The 15,232-nt window shown below is 41.2% G+C and overlaps 1 protein-coding gene across 1 annotated transcript in view; it reads left to right on the plus strand.

The window, feature by feature from the left end:
* Window positions 1-14,811, plus strand: part of sult6b1 (sulfotransferase family, cytosolic, 6b, member 1) — a 16,755-nt gene extending 1,944 nt beyond the window's left edge. The window contains exons 2-7 of the mRNA XM_050071749.1: window positions 5,067-5,182; window positions 7,418-7,507; window positions 8,699-8,822; window positions 10,613-10,707; window positions 10,943-11,099; window positions 14,131-14,811. Coding sequence (XP_049927706.1) covers window positions 5,067-5,182; window positions 7,418-7,507; window positions 8,699-8,822; window positions 10,613-10,707; window positions 10,943-11,099; window positions 14,131-14,258 — 710 coding nt within the window. The 3' untranslated portion in view covers window positions 14,259-14,811. The remainder of the gene's footprint in view (window positions 1-5,066; window positions 5,183-7,417; window positions 7,508-8,698; window positions 8,823-10,612; window positions 10,708-10,942; window positions 11,100-14,130) is intronic.
* The last annotated feature ends 421 nt before the right edge of the window (window positions 14,812-15,232 follow it).

Raw genomic sequence — 15,232 nt, forward strand, 5'->3', positions numbered from 1 at the left:
CATCCCTACGTCGCCCCGGTAAATGGTCGCGCAACGATTACGTCACATCCAGAGCACGTAACTTTACAGGAACCTTCCTCGTACTCCGCTCTCTCAGTGGAGACACGGCGGTTGAGAGGGCCGAGCGAGAGGACGTTCCTGTAGTAGTTCCTGCCCCCCAAATAGTACCAGGAACTTCTTCAGTGGAAATGGGCCTACAGACACCTAAGAGATTCAGCAGCTGGAAAATACTCTATTCACATGAGTGAAGGCACCGTGGTAGCTCACCTGGTAGAGTGTGCGCCCCCCCCCCCCCCATACTATCTGTCTATCAGTTAAAAGCCAAAACAAGTGTCGTAAATCTGGACACTTCTTCTACTTACTTAATGATGATTGTCAGGATTATGCCGTGGTTACCAACCTAACAGGTTTGGACCCTGACAAGATGTCACACGTTCAAACTAACAGCTTGATAGATGGTTGGGAAGGAAAGTTACGCTAAGTTACTTTTTACTTTGAATATTTTTTTTTTTTATAGCTACAGCCATCTTTGACCTTCCGTAGACTCAGTCACTGGTATTTGTTCATTTATAAAGCCATACTGGGTTAACTCCATTTGTACATTTGTACTTTAATTGACCAGAGATCTGACCATAGCTTCAGTCTGAGATCTCAAGACTTAGTGTTGTTGACTGTTCCTAGTGCACGGACTGAGCTGGGGAAGAAAGCTTTTATGTGCTCTGCTCCTCTCACTTGGAATAACCTTCAAAAAGTTTGAATCAATATGAACTGGTCTCTCTGTTTGATTTTAAAGCTCTCATTAAGTACAAGGATGAATGAGTCAGTTGGGTCTTGTGTTCTTATATTTCTACATTTTATTGTGTATTTTTTGTGTTTTGTGACTTACCCGGTTAAATATGGGTTAAATAAAAAAAATAAATAAATAAATAAATTATTGTGTTTTTCAGGCTTTCCTCACTTTCATTTTATTTATTTTTTTATAACTGGCCCATCAAGGGAGTTCAACACACACTAAAATAATAAAACAAGGAGTCGGCTTCAGATAAAGAGTTGCAAGTATGGCTTAGATATACAGAATGACACAGCAAAAAAAAGGCTGGCAAACGCCAGCCCTGTAAATATGTTCACAATGGCCGAATCCAAACCTCATGACTGATGCCAGCCCCCGCAGCAGAGAGTCCTTTCTGTACAGAATTAGAGACTAATCTTACTCGCACTGAAGTTCTCTGTAAAATCACTGCCAAGAAACAGTCCGCCACATTTCCACATATCATGTGTTTGATTGCTGAGTTACAGGATCGTATTATCAGAGCCAGGCTAGCTGTTTCAGTCTTTATGCTAAGCTAAGCTAACTGGCTGCTGGCTGTTGCTTCGTATTTGCCATCATAATTCTCAGCAACACAGAGAGCAAACAAGTGAATTTCCCAGAATGTCAAACTGTTTCTTTAACCATATAATAATTTCAAAATGAAATGTTATCACTGAATATAATTCGAGATTTTGCCATATAAAGAAGTATCAATATTCTTGAGTGGTGACTGATTAAAAACATCAAAGCAGGTGAGAATTAAAACAAGTAAAATGTCTTTAATTCTCATTTTTCTGGAGTTAAATGTTGGTGCTGGAGTTGGGAAATCTTCAAACATACAATAAGTAGGCTAATGAAAAGTTTTTATTCATTTAACACTGAATTCAAAACTGCCTCCTTCACAGCATCATATGAGCCCTTTAACCTTTGAATGACCACTTCACTTCCATCATTTTCCAGGAATTCTGGGTAGTGCATTGCAAAGATTTGCCCCAATACCTGAGTGAATATTGCTTATTATTTAATCACACCATGTCACAGCAGCTTTAAAAGCGCTCAGTGCTGTTTCTTCAGAGGAAAAAAAACGTGACGCTCCCGCTGTTGCTGCCGTGCGTTCGAGGAATGTGACATGTCCTTTTGGGGTTTGAGTTTACTTTTGAAAAGCTCTTTGCACGCCAGATCGCTGGTGGAGCAACTATAGGACGACAGACGAGTTTATCGCCTTCAGAGGAATGTTAGATCACGCACGCACATCTCCGTGTGTAGGGCCCTCGCTTGGCCCGGGGCCCGCATGAGGATAACAGAGCTATTGATCTGCATGTGTGTGACTGTACCTCCGTCAGTATAACCAATGGGAGCCTCAGTTTTAAGAGCTGATGAGACCTTTTGATGTTACAGGCTGTTAAACCAGCATTTGACTGACACAGATAATGACTTCCTGACATCTTGGTGATGTATGGAGGAGGATTAACCTAACCTTCACCTCCACTCTCTCATATTTACAGTCTGTGTTTTCACTGGTTTCTGTCTGTGTTGCACGACATGGCTCCCAAATTGGTTTTCTGTTTCCCTTCTCTCCACATTAGTAGCCAGGTGTCATTTTCAAGGGAGATCCAATTACACAGAAAATAATAGCACCACTTCTTTTTCTTCTTCTTTAGCTTGCCTATCTTCAAAGTGTCCTATACCCAGAAATCTCAGAGACTGAATTAAACCTGGACCAAAAAAAAAGAATGAATGGGAGTGAGAATTTTGTAATCAAAACCCTGGTTGCATTTTAAGAGACCTGACATGGAGCCACAAGTCGCATCAGATGTCTTTTACTCTACTCGTTTAGACTGTTGAAACATTTTCCACAGTGTACACCAGAACAACACATTTAATTTGGCACCACAATAAATAAATAAGTAAATAAATTAATTATTTAATAAATGAAAAAATAAAAATAAAAATAAATACATATAAATAAAAATTGGCCGCGCAAAAACAAAAAACCCTGGGCAGTAAAAGCTAAAAGTGAGAGGCCTTCTGACTATGAATGATGATGTGAGAATTACACATAAATACACTGCATGGAGCTGCTGCAAATCTCAGAGGAAATGCTTTTAGTCATCACATGATAAAACACTTTAACGTGACAGGTAATAAGCAGCCCATAAACCCTCGCGTGCTGCAGAGCTATTATGTAAGAATAGGATCCATCAGGGGAACAGGTTTATCCTCACAGTGGAGAGTAACATGCCGGCTTGCTGCCAAAACAAAGAGTGGAAGAGGAAGTGAAACAGATGAAAGACACGACATGCAGCAGCTGCAGAGTCCTTGATATACGTGTAAGTGTACAGGTGTGTGTACAGGTGTTAATGTAAGATTCAGAAGTTAGGTTAATGGTGAGTTATGTTACACATGAATGATTGCACAGTTTGCATGCTTAAATATTTCCTTCAGTGACTTTAAAACAGTTACAATAATCTGCTGAATCCGTGGTTTTCCTCACATTTACCTCAGTTGATATGAAAGAGAATAATAAATCTGACTGACAGACAAAGAGCTAAGAATTATGATGGTAAAGCTGTCTCTCTGTTCAGCTTAAAGCTAGACCAGCTAGACTGCTGCTATGTTTCGTCTGACCCTCTCACAGGTTATTTGGAGAGTATCAGCTTTTGCCATCAAACAGAAGATATAAAGTCCAACAGGCTCTCAACCTCTGTCAACCTAACAACCCAGAGTGTGGCTTCTAAGTGGTCTGGGCCAAAAACTGATGTTTTTTGTGTTGTTTTTTAACCTTTATTTAATCAGAAAAACCTCCTTAGATTAGAAATCTAATTTTCAAGAGTGTCCTGGCCAAGACAGGCAGCAACATAAGTTACAGACAGACAACATAGAACAAAAATACAGAATAAAAATATACCGCTCTAAACAAACAAACATCCTGTAACGGTGCTTTGAAACGACCGAGAGGAACCAATGAGTGCATGATTTTGTTGTTTGGTTTGCCTTGTATCAATGGGTATTTCTGTGAAACAGTTGATGTCCTGGGACGCAAGACGAATATCAAATGGTTTTCTGACAATAAAGAGAAATCAAATGAAATCTAACTTAGCCCTCCTCACTTCTGATTGGTTAGTTTAGTCACGTGTGAGTTAGGAACAAGGGACTGTTCGTATTGTGAAGCTGGTGAAGGAAAGTTTTTCTTTCATCCATTTTCAGTTAACCATTAACTCATAAAAATAAAACGTGCAATGTATGACTCAGTCATTGTAGTGTACAGCGTCAGTTTGGATTTCGGAACGCACCCAAAGTGTAAAGAACAGCAAAGTGCCTCTTCAAGGGTAACTTTGGCTGAGCCCATGGTTTTATGTCTAAGTGACTAATGGGACCAACAATTTTGAACTTTGTCCAGGAATAAATGAGAGCAGCGGCCAGGTTGCAATTTAGCCACTCTGAATGTTTTTGTTTTTGACACTGTCAGGCTCAAAAACTGATATTATAAATGACAACATTATGGAAAGGACCCTGACAGAGGCAGACCTTTTTGTTGAAGGGTAGATCCTTTTGTTGAACCAGAAACGTACCCATAATTGCTACCGTCAAACCCATGAGACTCTATTCAAATAAACAGTCATTTGAACTTGCCAATACATGCACATGGGTAGGTTTAATTAAGCACCAAAAGCAAGTGGTTAGGTTGAGAAGAATACAACAGTGTTTGGCTTTACATTCATACAGGAAGCGAACACCGGCCTCCTGGGTGAAATTTGGTGACTGGACTCTTCCACCACTGCTCCTGTGCGCCCTACTCTGACTTTTCACCCCCTTAACTTATGTTGATTTCCGCCGTGTTTCTCCCTGACACCATCAGGTGCCGGTGCGCACTGATGGCACCTCGGCAGCTTGTCATGCTGACATGTAAGGACAGCTTTTTCCATCAGTGTCCCACATGGAAGCCACTGCCCAAGCACTGGTATTCAACAACTTTGAAATTAGTTGTTTTACGATGATAAAAGTATTGCTTATTTAAATTTTTCTCAAGTAGGTACAAAATTAAAATCTTTTTACAGTGTATGACAGGATCACATGTTCAGTATATTTTATATCTGCTTGCTTCACTGTCAACTGTTGTGAAATATTGAAACCTGAAACAGGTTCTCTTATACAGTGATTATGTTTGGGTGTTGCTGTCTTGACCAGAGGTTAAAATGGAGTGTGATTAAACAATACTTGACTACAACATTACGTGTGTGTGTGTGTGTGTGTGCAGGTTTTAACTGGATGGTGGGGGTGGTGAGGAAAATCATGGCAGCAGTCGCAGGCCCGCCTCAAATACAATCCAAGATGCCGCCGTTGATCGAGTTTTTTGGACCGGACGTTGTGAAGGTAGGCTACTCCCCGGATGTGTGTGTGTGTGTGTTGTGTGTGTATGTGTGTGTGCAGGCAGATCCTGTTTAGGTTACCGTGCAGACAGACAGATGAAGATAAAGCCTGTGTTTATGTGTGTCAATGGTTTTTGTCGAGTCACTATCAGCAGCTGTTGTGTAACACAGGACTGTCAGTGATAACTGCAACAGCAGGTTAAAGCTTTACTAGTTTGATATAGTGATGATGTGTTAACCGGAAGGAGTTGTCGATAGTTATGATGAACCCAAAGAGAATTATCACAAACTCTGCAGCCCTTTTCAGCCTCTGTTGACTTATTTGTAGATGTCCTCTGCCTTCATTCAATCACAATGGTGATGAATGGATTTTGTTAGGGGGGCTCACAGCTATTCAAAAACTACAACTCAAAGCTCCTCATGTGAAACAGCAGTTTTGTTCTTGTGTGTTCCTGCGTTCGTCATTCATACTCATAGTGCGTTGGTTGAATGTTGCAATCCATCCTTATAAACTTGAACAGAAACCAAACCTCATCAAGTAAACTGATGTTTTAGGGAGTCGTTCTGTAGGAGCTCAAATGCAAACAGAGTTCAGCGTCTCTGTGGTTTGTCACTGCAATCTGAGCTTGTTGGGACATTTTAGCCTAAAAGACAGGATGATGACGTTAATCGGAGACAGATGGCTGATCTGTGATCAGAAAACACGTTCTCACATCCTCTAAATGAAGGCATTAAACAGAATGCAGATGTTCTTTGTGTTTAAAGGGATTCTTGGAAATCTCATTGTTGGGTTTGTTTCAACTGTTTAATCAGGAACACATGGTTTGGTGTGTGTAATTATGTGTGTGTGAATAGTTTGCTGTTGTCTAATTAATCATGTGTAGAACTCTGCAGTGTTAAAATCCTGAGAAAGAACAGGGCAGGGAGACAGTAAAGGAATATCTTGGAAAGTATGTACTGTATATTCTCTTTATAGTGAGAGATCAGTGAGAAGATCATTCCCACTAGTCTCAGAAAATACTGCGGATTCATGGTATCATGGTAGTACAGAATTATTCTTGTTCTGTCAGACCTAGAGTTGGTTCGTGTTCTCACGGCAGCATTTACAAGCGGACCAGATAAAATGCCTTGTGTGAGAAAGCTGCTCTTGATTGGTCGGAATTTCCATGCGGAAAAAATCCAGGAAGTAAAGCAAACGTTGAAGAAGAGTACACTTGCAAGATAAATGTGACACTTTCTAATGTCACAATGGAGGGACAACTACGCAGGTTGATTTTAGCGCTGCTCATCGTGGACTATATTGCTGTCATTGTTCATTTTAGTCAAACCATACAGTTTGAAAACGAGGCGCGGCTCCAACTAGAAAACAATGTTTTGATGCATTGGATGTGCTGAATGTGCATATTAAGGCAGTACAGGAGGAGGTGCACATTAATAATCCTCCAGGACTGTAACATGCTCATGTTTAACCCAAACAATGTGTCATGTGACTGCAGTTGGTTCAGATCCAGGTCGGAACACGTTCTCACCACAAACGAACCACACCAGAGTTTGTTTGTAACCGGACCGAGACCACCTCTTCAAGAAGGTCTCAGTCTGGTTGTTTTGGTGCACACCTGAGTGTGATTGCTGTGTTCACACCTGCCCAAACGAACTCCACTTAGGGGGCAAACGAATTTGAGTTGAAACCATTTTTTAATGAAGGCATGTATAAAAAGTCTCCCTTTTGAAAACAATGGTGAATAAAATAAAAAAAAGGTGAAAATTTTCGTCCAGTTTTTTCTTTCAGTATTGTAGATAAACAAATGTACACAGTGTGATAATTGTCAATTTTCATATTATGGTATACCTTGAAAGCAGTATACCACTGCAACCCTTTATTTATTGGTCTGATTCAGCGCAGTGCATTCTGGTAGTCGTAGGTCTTCTCCTTCCTCTTTCTCTGTTTTCTCTGGTTCTGTAGCACCAATTTCAAAAGTAGTTGCGTTTCTACAGCATAGACACCCTACTTTTATTAAAAATCCGTCTTTCCTGCTGTGAAATACTTCTTTAACAAAGTAGTTTTAGTTCCCTAGACTTAACCAAACCTTTACCATAGATCAGAAACCAGTCATTTTTGGTATGGTCTTTCTGGAGGGAACTGACATATGATACAAATCTCATTCTGGTGGTATACTGTAGTGTCTAATGCTGAATAACTTCATATAAAAGCATCTCCCCTCTCCTGCTCTCCCCTCAGATCCTGGAAGAGACTCCTTCTCCGAGGTTTCTGGGGACTCACATGCCTCCTGACAACATACCTGCTTCCTTCTACGCAAAGAAAACTAAAGTAAGTTTCAAAACGTCTGCAACAGCATCTCCAACTCAGAGAACAAATAGATCATATTTGTTCAAGTAGACAACAGGAAAGGAAATGTGTCTCTTAAGTCCTCAAATGGGAAACAAAGCTAGTTTGAATCTGAATAAAAATAAAGACGAGATGGACGACAGAGGTGGCTTTTAAAATGTAACTCTTCCTCATGTTATCCTCATGAGTATGGCTGGATTATGAGACAATGGGCCCCTGGGCACAGACATGCAAAAAGCCTCACCACTTTTCCTACATACAAGCCAGACACACAGACATGGTGGTGGTTTTGCATTTTTTTTTGTTTAGCATGGCTTTTCTGGTCGTTATGCATATTTTTCTGTCTCCTTGTGGTAGTTTTGCATCTCTTCGTGTTATTTCGAGTCTCTTTGAATTAAATTAGTGTCTTTTTTGTCATTATTTTGTGTGTCTTTGTGTTTTCGTGGTCATCTTCAGTCTCTTCATGGTTGGTTCGTGTCAATTTGAGTGACATTTTGTAGATGATGTCTGAGCACATTTTCATCCCAGGTCGCCAACCCTGGGACATCAACAAAGGCACGTTATGTTTTGGCAACAAAAGCACGTGGTTAGGTTTCGAAAAAAACATCTTGGTGTAGCATTCGGGAAGCAAACTCTGGGCTCCCGGGTGAAAGTCCAGGCTTTGTTGGATCCATACTTCACTTCTCCTCTCCCACCCACCCTATAGGGACTTTGCACTACGACTTGCTACTACTGGCAGCACTGAAACCTAATGCTGTCCAATGGTGTATCATACTGCCGCTGCAGGTGCTGTCCGGCCGACTGGTGGCGTATCATAACAACAGGAAAGGTTACGTCCAGCTGTGTTACACACTGGCGCGAATGGTGGCTTTTGGCGTCAGGTGTCTGACACTAAAACCCTTGGCAAAGCAGCAGTATTGAGAATGGGCTGGAACGGTAGGGGGCCCTCTGACACTTTGGTCCCCTTAGGGCCTGTGCCTGGTAGGCTCGTTCAGTAATCCATCCATGCTTGTAATAAAATAAATTCTGAATATATCTGGATTGTGTAATCACATGTACAGTGCAGTTTATGAGACATAAAAACTAATTTCTTTTGTTTGAATTCTCATGATTTTAAATTATTTTCTGTATTATGGTGTTATGATTTAATTTATTGTGTTATGTGTTTTTCAGATGCTGGTGATCTTCAGGAACCCCAAAGACACTTTGGTCTCCTACTATCATTTCTGCAACAACAACCAGGTCCTCCCAGCCGTGTCCTGGGAGTCCTTCTTCTCCAGCTTCATGAGTGGAGACAGTGAGAGAACACACACACCACACACACACACACACACACACACACACACACACACTGCCCACTTCCAGGTTAGCACAATGTCATCACGACTCCACTGTTGATGATGGGTTACCAAAGAGGCCTGCAGGGCTCAGGTCATCATTTTGACTATTTTATTTCATTGTAATTGCTTTTGTTCCCCTTTATCTTTTCATTGTGTTTTTTTAAGTAGTCTTATGCATAAAATTCTGAATTGCTGCTGGGGTTAAAACGTGCTGCGACACTCATTAAACTTTACCTTAATACGCCACTGTAAACTCATAGTTATCCTGTAACATGTGGCTGAAAAAAATGCTCATTTTTTTTATTTAATTATTTTCTTTGACTTACAGCAACATGAAACTCCAGACATTAAACAACATTTTGACCAACATCAGTAAAGCCAACCTTACTATAAAAGTTGGACCGGCTTATATTTTCTATATTTCAAATTATTCAAAAGGTTGAATACATTCAAAGAACCTGTGCAACTTGTTATGTAACTTTTTACTCAAACTTATGCAAAAAAAAAATTTCCACCTATCATTTGCGCCACTTTGTGAGAGTTTTAGTATTGACCCTAGATTTCAAAGAAAGACGATAATGAAAATTATGATAATAATAATAATAAAATAAAAATAATTTTAATAAAATAAAAATAAAAATATATATCCTACCCATAATGATAATAAAATTTAGGCTACAGGTTGAAAATGAGAACTTATCAGCCCTTGTTTTCTGATTTATTTATCAAAGCATTTAGTATTAAGCGACTATAGAGCAACAACAACTGACCAAAGAACATGATGTTATTTATTTTATTTATTTATTTTTTTTAAAGAAAAAAATGTGTAGCTGAAGGTGTTCCAGTTTAGCAACGGGTGCACAACCCAAGCTCTCCAGGAACACAAAGAACAACTTCTCAAGAACCTTAGAGCAACATCAGGGACGAGAGAACAAACCTCAGGAAAGGCAATTCAAAGAGCAAGATGTCTGTGTGTGTGTGTGTGTGTGCGCAACAGCATTTATATATTTGCCACAACCAGTTTTACACCAGAGAAGTGAAGATTGGATTTTGGCCTCACTTTCCAACTTTAAAAAAAAAAACAGTCTAAACCCTCAAACAGCTTTACCAACCTCAGGTGATGTGGTTCATGCAGGTTATAGACTGAGTGTTGTATTGCACGTACTCTCACAGCCTGACTTTGTGATCCTGTGTTTATGGACTAATAAACAGCGTGCTCAGCCGACTCAGCAGGGTCACTGTGGAAATGTTGGATGCATTTGAATCCAAGTGGGGTAAAGAGACACTGGGCACTACATCATGACACTCATACAATGTGTGTTAAGATGCTTCTCACGCCTTCTCAGGGCAAAGGAGGGCAATCTATCAGTACATAGGCTGATAGCATGACGTTTGCAAGTATTTCAAGTCTATTTATGATGTAAAAGTATCACAGTGTAGTGTAAAAATACTCAATTACAGATGTTATGTAAGTAAACGTTTTAATGTAACATTAGACAATTAACGTACGATTGTCGCACACTGACGTTACTTACTTATTTTAACCTGAAACATTATGTTTTTTCTAAATCTAAAGTAGTTTTGACGCCTAACCCTAAAAGCAACAGTTTTCACAGCATGAACCACATGTTTCTGCGAAAAGTTGCATGTAATCACAAAATCAGTGCATTACGGCTGATCAGTTTGTTGTCATTTGTGTGTGTGTGTGTGTGTGTGTGTGTGTGTGTGTGTGTGTGTGTGCGTGTAGTTCCCTGGGGGTCTTACTTCGATCACGCTGTGGCCTGGGAGAAGAAGATGGACGACCCCAACGTCATGATTGTCACCTATGAAGACTTAAAACAGGTGGATCACACAGTGCTTGTTACATTGCATCTGACAGAAGGTGGTGGCTTTAAAAATGTGCAAGATCATTACTGTTAATAATTGGTATATGATATTTTCAAAAATCACTTGTTCCAACAGTTTATATGTAAAATCATCCTGTGGAGACATGAAACTTGTTGCAGAGAGACGATCACTCACAGTCAATGTTTAGTGGAAGTGTCTGATGGCTCTGATTCTGTTCCCTGTCCCTCAGAACCTGACCGAGGGCGTCCGTCAGATCTCCACCTTCTTTGGCTTCAGCCTGACGGAGGCTCAGGTGCAGCAGATCTCAGAAGGTAGCACCTTCAATGCCATGAAGGAGAGCTCCGGCAAATCCCTTGGTAAAATGGGAGACGTCATCTACAGAAAAGGTGCTTTAAACCATTTTGTCACCACAGCAAAACATCTTTAAGGAGTGTTGTTTTTACTTAAAGGTCCAATGTGTAAGATTTAGGGGCATTTAGTGGCATCTAGTACCCTGGAAATCCAGAGTTCTCGCGAGAGCACAATTTGAATTTGCTCAGCGAGTCACTCTGGCAATCAGTAATGATGCTCATTACCCATACCCTTGGAACCGAGCTGCACCAATCACATCGGTGTATCTGATATAGGCGGGCCAGAGGTGAGCTAAACAGATTATCTGATATAGGCGGGCCAGAGGTGAGCTAAACAGATGGCGACAGCGCTGCAGTGACCGGAATCAGTCAGTAAACATTGCAAGATGGCTATGGATGAACACCAGTTGTTTGAAACGGCTTTGGCCGCTACAATGAACGAGTTAGACTTGGCTTTTTCTCTAAAAGAGGAACAGAAGACGGTGCTCGAGTCTTTCCTTTGCAAGAAGGACGTTTTTGCTGTTTTGCCGACCGGATACGGCAAGAGTCTAATCTACCAGTTAGCTCCGCCGGTAGCTAAGTGTAGGCCTAAACGTCACCCTGTGTATTGTTCTGATTGGTCGTAGTGTTATCCAATTGCGTGCAGTGATATTTACAAATGCATGCTTGGTGCCGCCCCTCGAGTTGGGCCATTTTCATCCATTTTAAATTTTTTTTAGATTTGGGTCTGGATTTCCAGGCTAGGCATCTAGTGGTGAGGATTGCAGATTGCAACCAGCTGAAACTTCTCATGGTTAGAATTCCTTCAGTGTTCTTTGTTAAAAAAAATGATCAAAGGTCTCTTCCTCTTCAAAACAAATGGACCAGGTGATTTAAACTGGTGAAAACACTGAATAAAGCTGTTTCACATTAAACAATTAGTGTTTGGCCGATGTTGTTTAGCATGACGGAGAAGAGCTGCCAGCACAGCACCTGCTAATCTGTGCTTACCTTCTTTCTCTGATAACTCAAAATCCAGACATTCAGGAGGCTTAGCAGGAGCCGAATTATCTGCAGAGGTCTCTTCCTCTCCAAAACAAACCAACTGGGCAATTTAAACCAGTAGAAATATCAGTATTTTTCCAATGCTGCTTGTCGTGGAAGGGTTGCGAACTATGCAGCCAAAGAAAAAACATGAAAGGCCCGATCTAGAGCCAGTGTTTGGTTTGTCCATTCTGGGCCACTGTAGAAACATGGCGGTGCATAATGGTGATCTCCAAACGAGGACACGCTCCTTATGTAAACAAGCACAAAAAGTAAGGAAATTTGTGTTTGGTAGATTATTTCTTTGTTGTAACAATGCTTCTTGGTAATAAATCTTATCTGGTTGGAAAGCCTGTTTATTTCCCTTTTAAATGGTACCACATTTGTAAGGAACATGCATTTGTGGGATGAGCAGCAGAGCTGAGTATGTGGGTTGCACCCATGAAAAATTTGCCAAATCTTCTCCGCCAATGCCAAACAGCTTTTTTTTTGCTGTTGCTACTGACTCTTGTTTTGAGCTTCTGGTACCCCCAGTCAGGCACCTGATTGTCAGCACCTGTGAGCATGGGCCCTGCTGCAGTGGTCAGTTGGTGTCTGCTCCAAGAATCGGCATGCCACATTCCAATGATCTGGATAGGGCCTGTGCGATAGGGCAACTTCAAGCTGGTGTTCTGTAAAACCAAGTTGCGGCATTATTTGGAATGAGCCCTAGTACCATCTGCAAACTGAAGGCCAAGTCCCATATAACGGGGGATGTCAAAGACAGGCTTTCTGGTGGAAAACCCCCATTTCACGTGTAAACCCGTCAATGTTTATACGAAACCTGTCTCCTTGGAACACAACCCTGCCTATTCTGGATCTACAGCTCTTAACCAAGGTTCCTGCTCATATTGACTGGGTGAGGTGAATAACATCAATCATCTTGTTACAGTCCATTGTTCTGCTGGGAAACCTTTTGTCCTGGCATTCATGTGGATGCTACTTGACACGCTCCTCTCACCCAAACACTGTTGCAGACCAAGTACCCCCCCCTCATGGCAACGGCACTTGTCAATGGCAGTGGCCCCCCAGCAGGACAACGCACCACGCCACTCCACAAAAACTGCTCAGGAATTACCCAAGGAATGGAACTAGGAGCTCAAGGTGTCGACTTTGCTCCCAAATACCCCAGATCCCAATCTGATCAAACATTTGAGGGATGTGCTGGTACCCCAGAGGTGCACGGTGGGTGCTCCTTGGACTGATTTGGCTCTGACCTGTCAAGGCATGGACACAGGACCTCTGGAGTTTGTCCTGTGTTGTCTGGCACCAGTGCGTTGGCCGCAGATCTTATAGGTCCTGTGGGTTGTGAGGTGGGATACCAGCATGTCTTACAAATGTTTGATCAGATGGGGATCTGGGGAATTTGGAGGCCAGATCAATGCTTTGAGCTCTTTGTCTCATTCCTCGGACAATTACTGAGCCGTTTTTGTGGTGTGGCATGGGGTATTGTCCTGCTGGGGGGCCACTGCTACTGAGGAGTGCTGTTGCCATGAGGAGGGAATACCTGGTCTGCACTGGTTTGTCTGTGTCATAGAAAACTAAATAATATCATTCAAGAAAGGGGACCTTAAAGATGCAGTTCGGCCTTTTGGGAAATTTGTTTATTTGTTCTTTTTCAGAGTGAGACGTGAAGATGAATATCGATCTCATGTGTTGGGTACAAAGCTGGAGTCGGGACTTGCTAAGGCTAACACCTATAAAGCTCAATAAATCATGCTTTGTGTCATATTTGTTTAATCGTTACTCAAACAGAAATATAATACCTACACTGTGAGGTTTCAGTGGGGGTATCAGATTCGTTTGTTTGCCTTCTGGGTGTAATTTTCTGCTAAAATAACACCTGAATGCAGCATCATTCAGCCGCTAGTGTCAGATTTTATTCATGAGCACATGAAAGAAGAGTCCCTGGTAGTTTTATCCTGAACTGCCAGAATTATAGCTTAAGACATGAGATTGATATCAATCTTCAGGGTTTAACTGTGCCATATTTTTGTCCCTGCAGGCGAGGTCGGGGACTGGAAGAACCACTTCACACCAGAACAGAGCCAAGAGATGGATGATGCCTTCAACAAACACCTGGCGGGAACCAGGCTGGGAGCCAAACTCAATTACCAACTGTACTGTCAGTAAGAGAGGAGGAGAGGGAGGCACTGCACAGATTCATCTGCAGCTGCTTGGTAGAGGAGGTGTCAAAAGTTTCTTTGTCACAGGCTCAAGAAGAAGGGAGAAACTGAGGAAAGAGAGGGAACCAGGAGGGAACAAGTGCATTATGGGTTATTGTGTTATTTACTCCAACCTGTGAACTTTTGCTGCTGTACGAATTCTACAACAGAAAACATTAAAGGAATAGTTTTACATTTGGGGAGATCTGATATGTGTCAGCAGTGAAGAAATCGTTGTTGCACTTTTTTTTGCAAATCAAACAAATGAGATATAAAATGTTAATAAGTGATCATAAGAGGTGCTGGAGAGAGCCAGGTAAGCTGTTTACCCCTTTTGCCAGTCTTTATGGCAATGGTTAAATCCAACTAAGTGCATTTACTCAAGTACTGTACTTAAGTAAAAACTCAAGGTAATTGTACTTAAAATCATAAATGTAAACCATTTTTCAATAACTAAAATTGTCATGAAGACACAGGTGGTAGAAGCAAACCTAATTAAAGACAATTTGTTCAGACAAAAACTGATTTGTGTTCTATGTTTGCAGATGACTCAGTGTTTTCTTACATACTTCATGCCCCTCAAACTGGTTTTAACATTCAGCCAAGTTGGTTGCTCTTTGCTCTGGGCATGTACAGGTTTGTATTTAACCACACCAGAGTTTATCAGATTCAGTTGTTTACCTTATAGGTATGATTTTTTTCCTCCCAAAATATCACCTGAATGCAGCATTGTTTAGCAGCTAAAGTCTCAGATGTCAGATTTTTCTCACAAACACATGAATGTTAAGTCCCAGATTGATTTCTTTACCAATGTTTAACACCTAATGTGACCACGAAGCACTTGAATTCTCTTTAAACTGGCAGCTATCAGAACTCATGTTCACAGATTTCACTCTGGTCCTGAAACTGTGGCTTTGAAACAATACTGTGATGAGATTATTA

The sequence above is a fragment of the Epinephelus moara genome, chromosome 19 (genome assembly GCF_006386435.1).
Source record: "Epinephelus moara isolate mb chromosome 19, YSFRI_EMoa_1.0, whole genome shotgun sequence".
Taxonomy (NCBI): Eukaryota; Metazoa; Chordata; class Actinopteri; order Perciformes; family Serranidae; genus Epinephelus; species Epinephelus moara.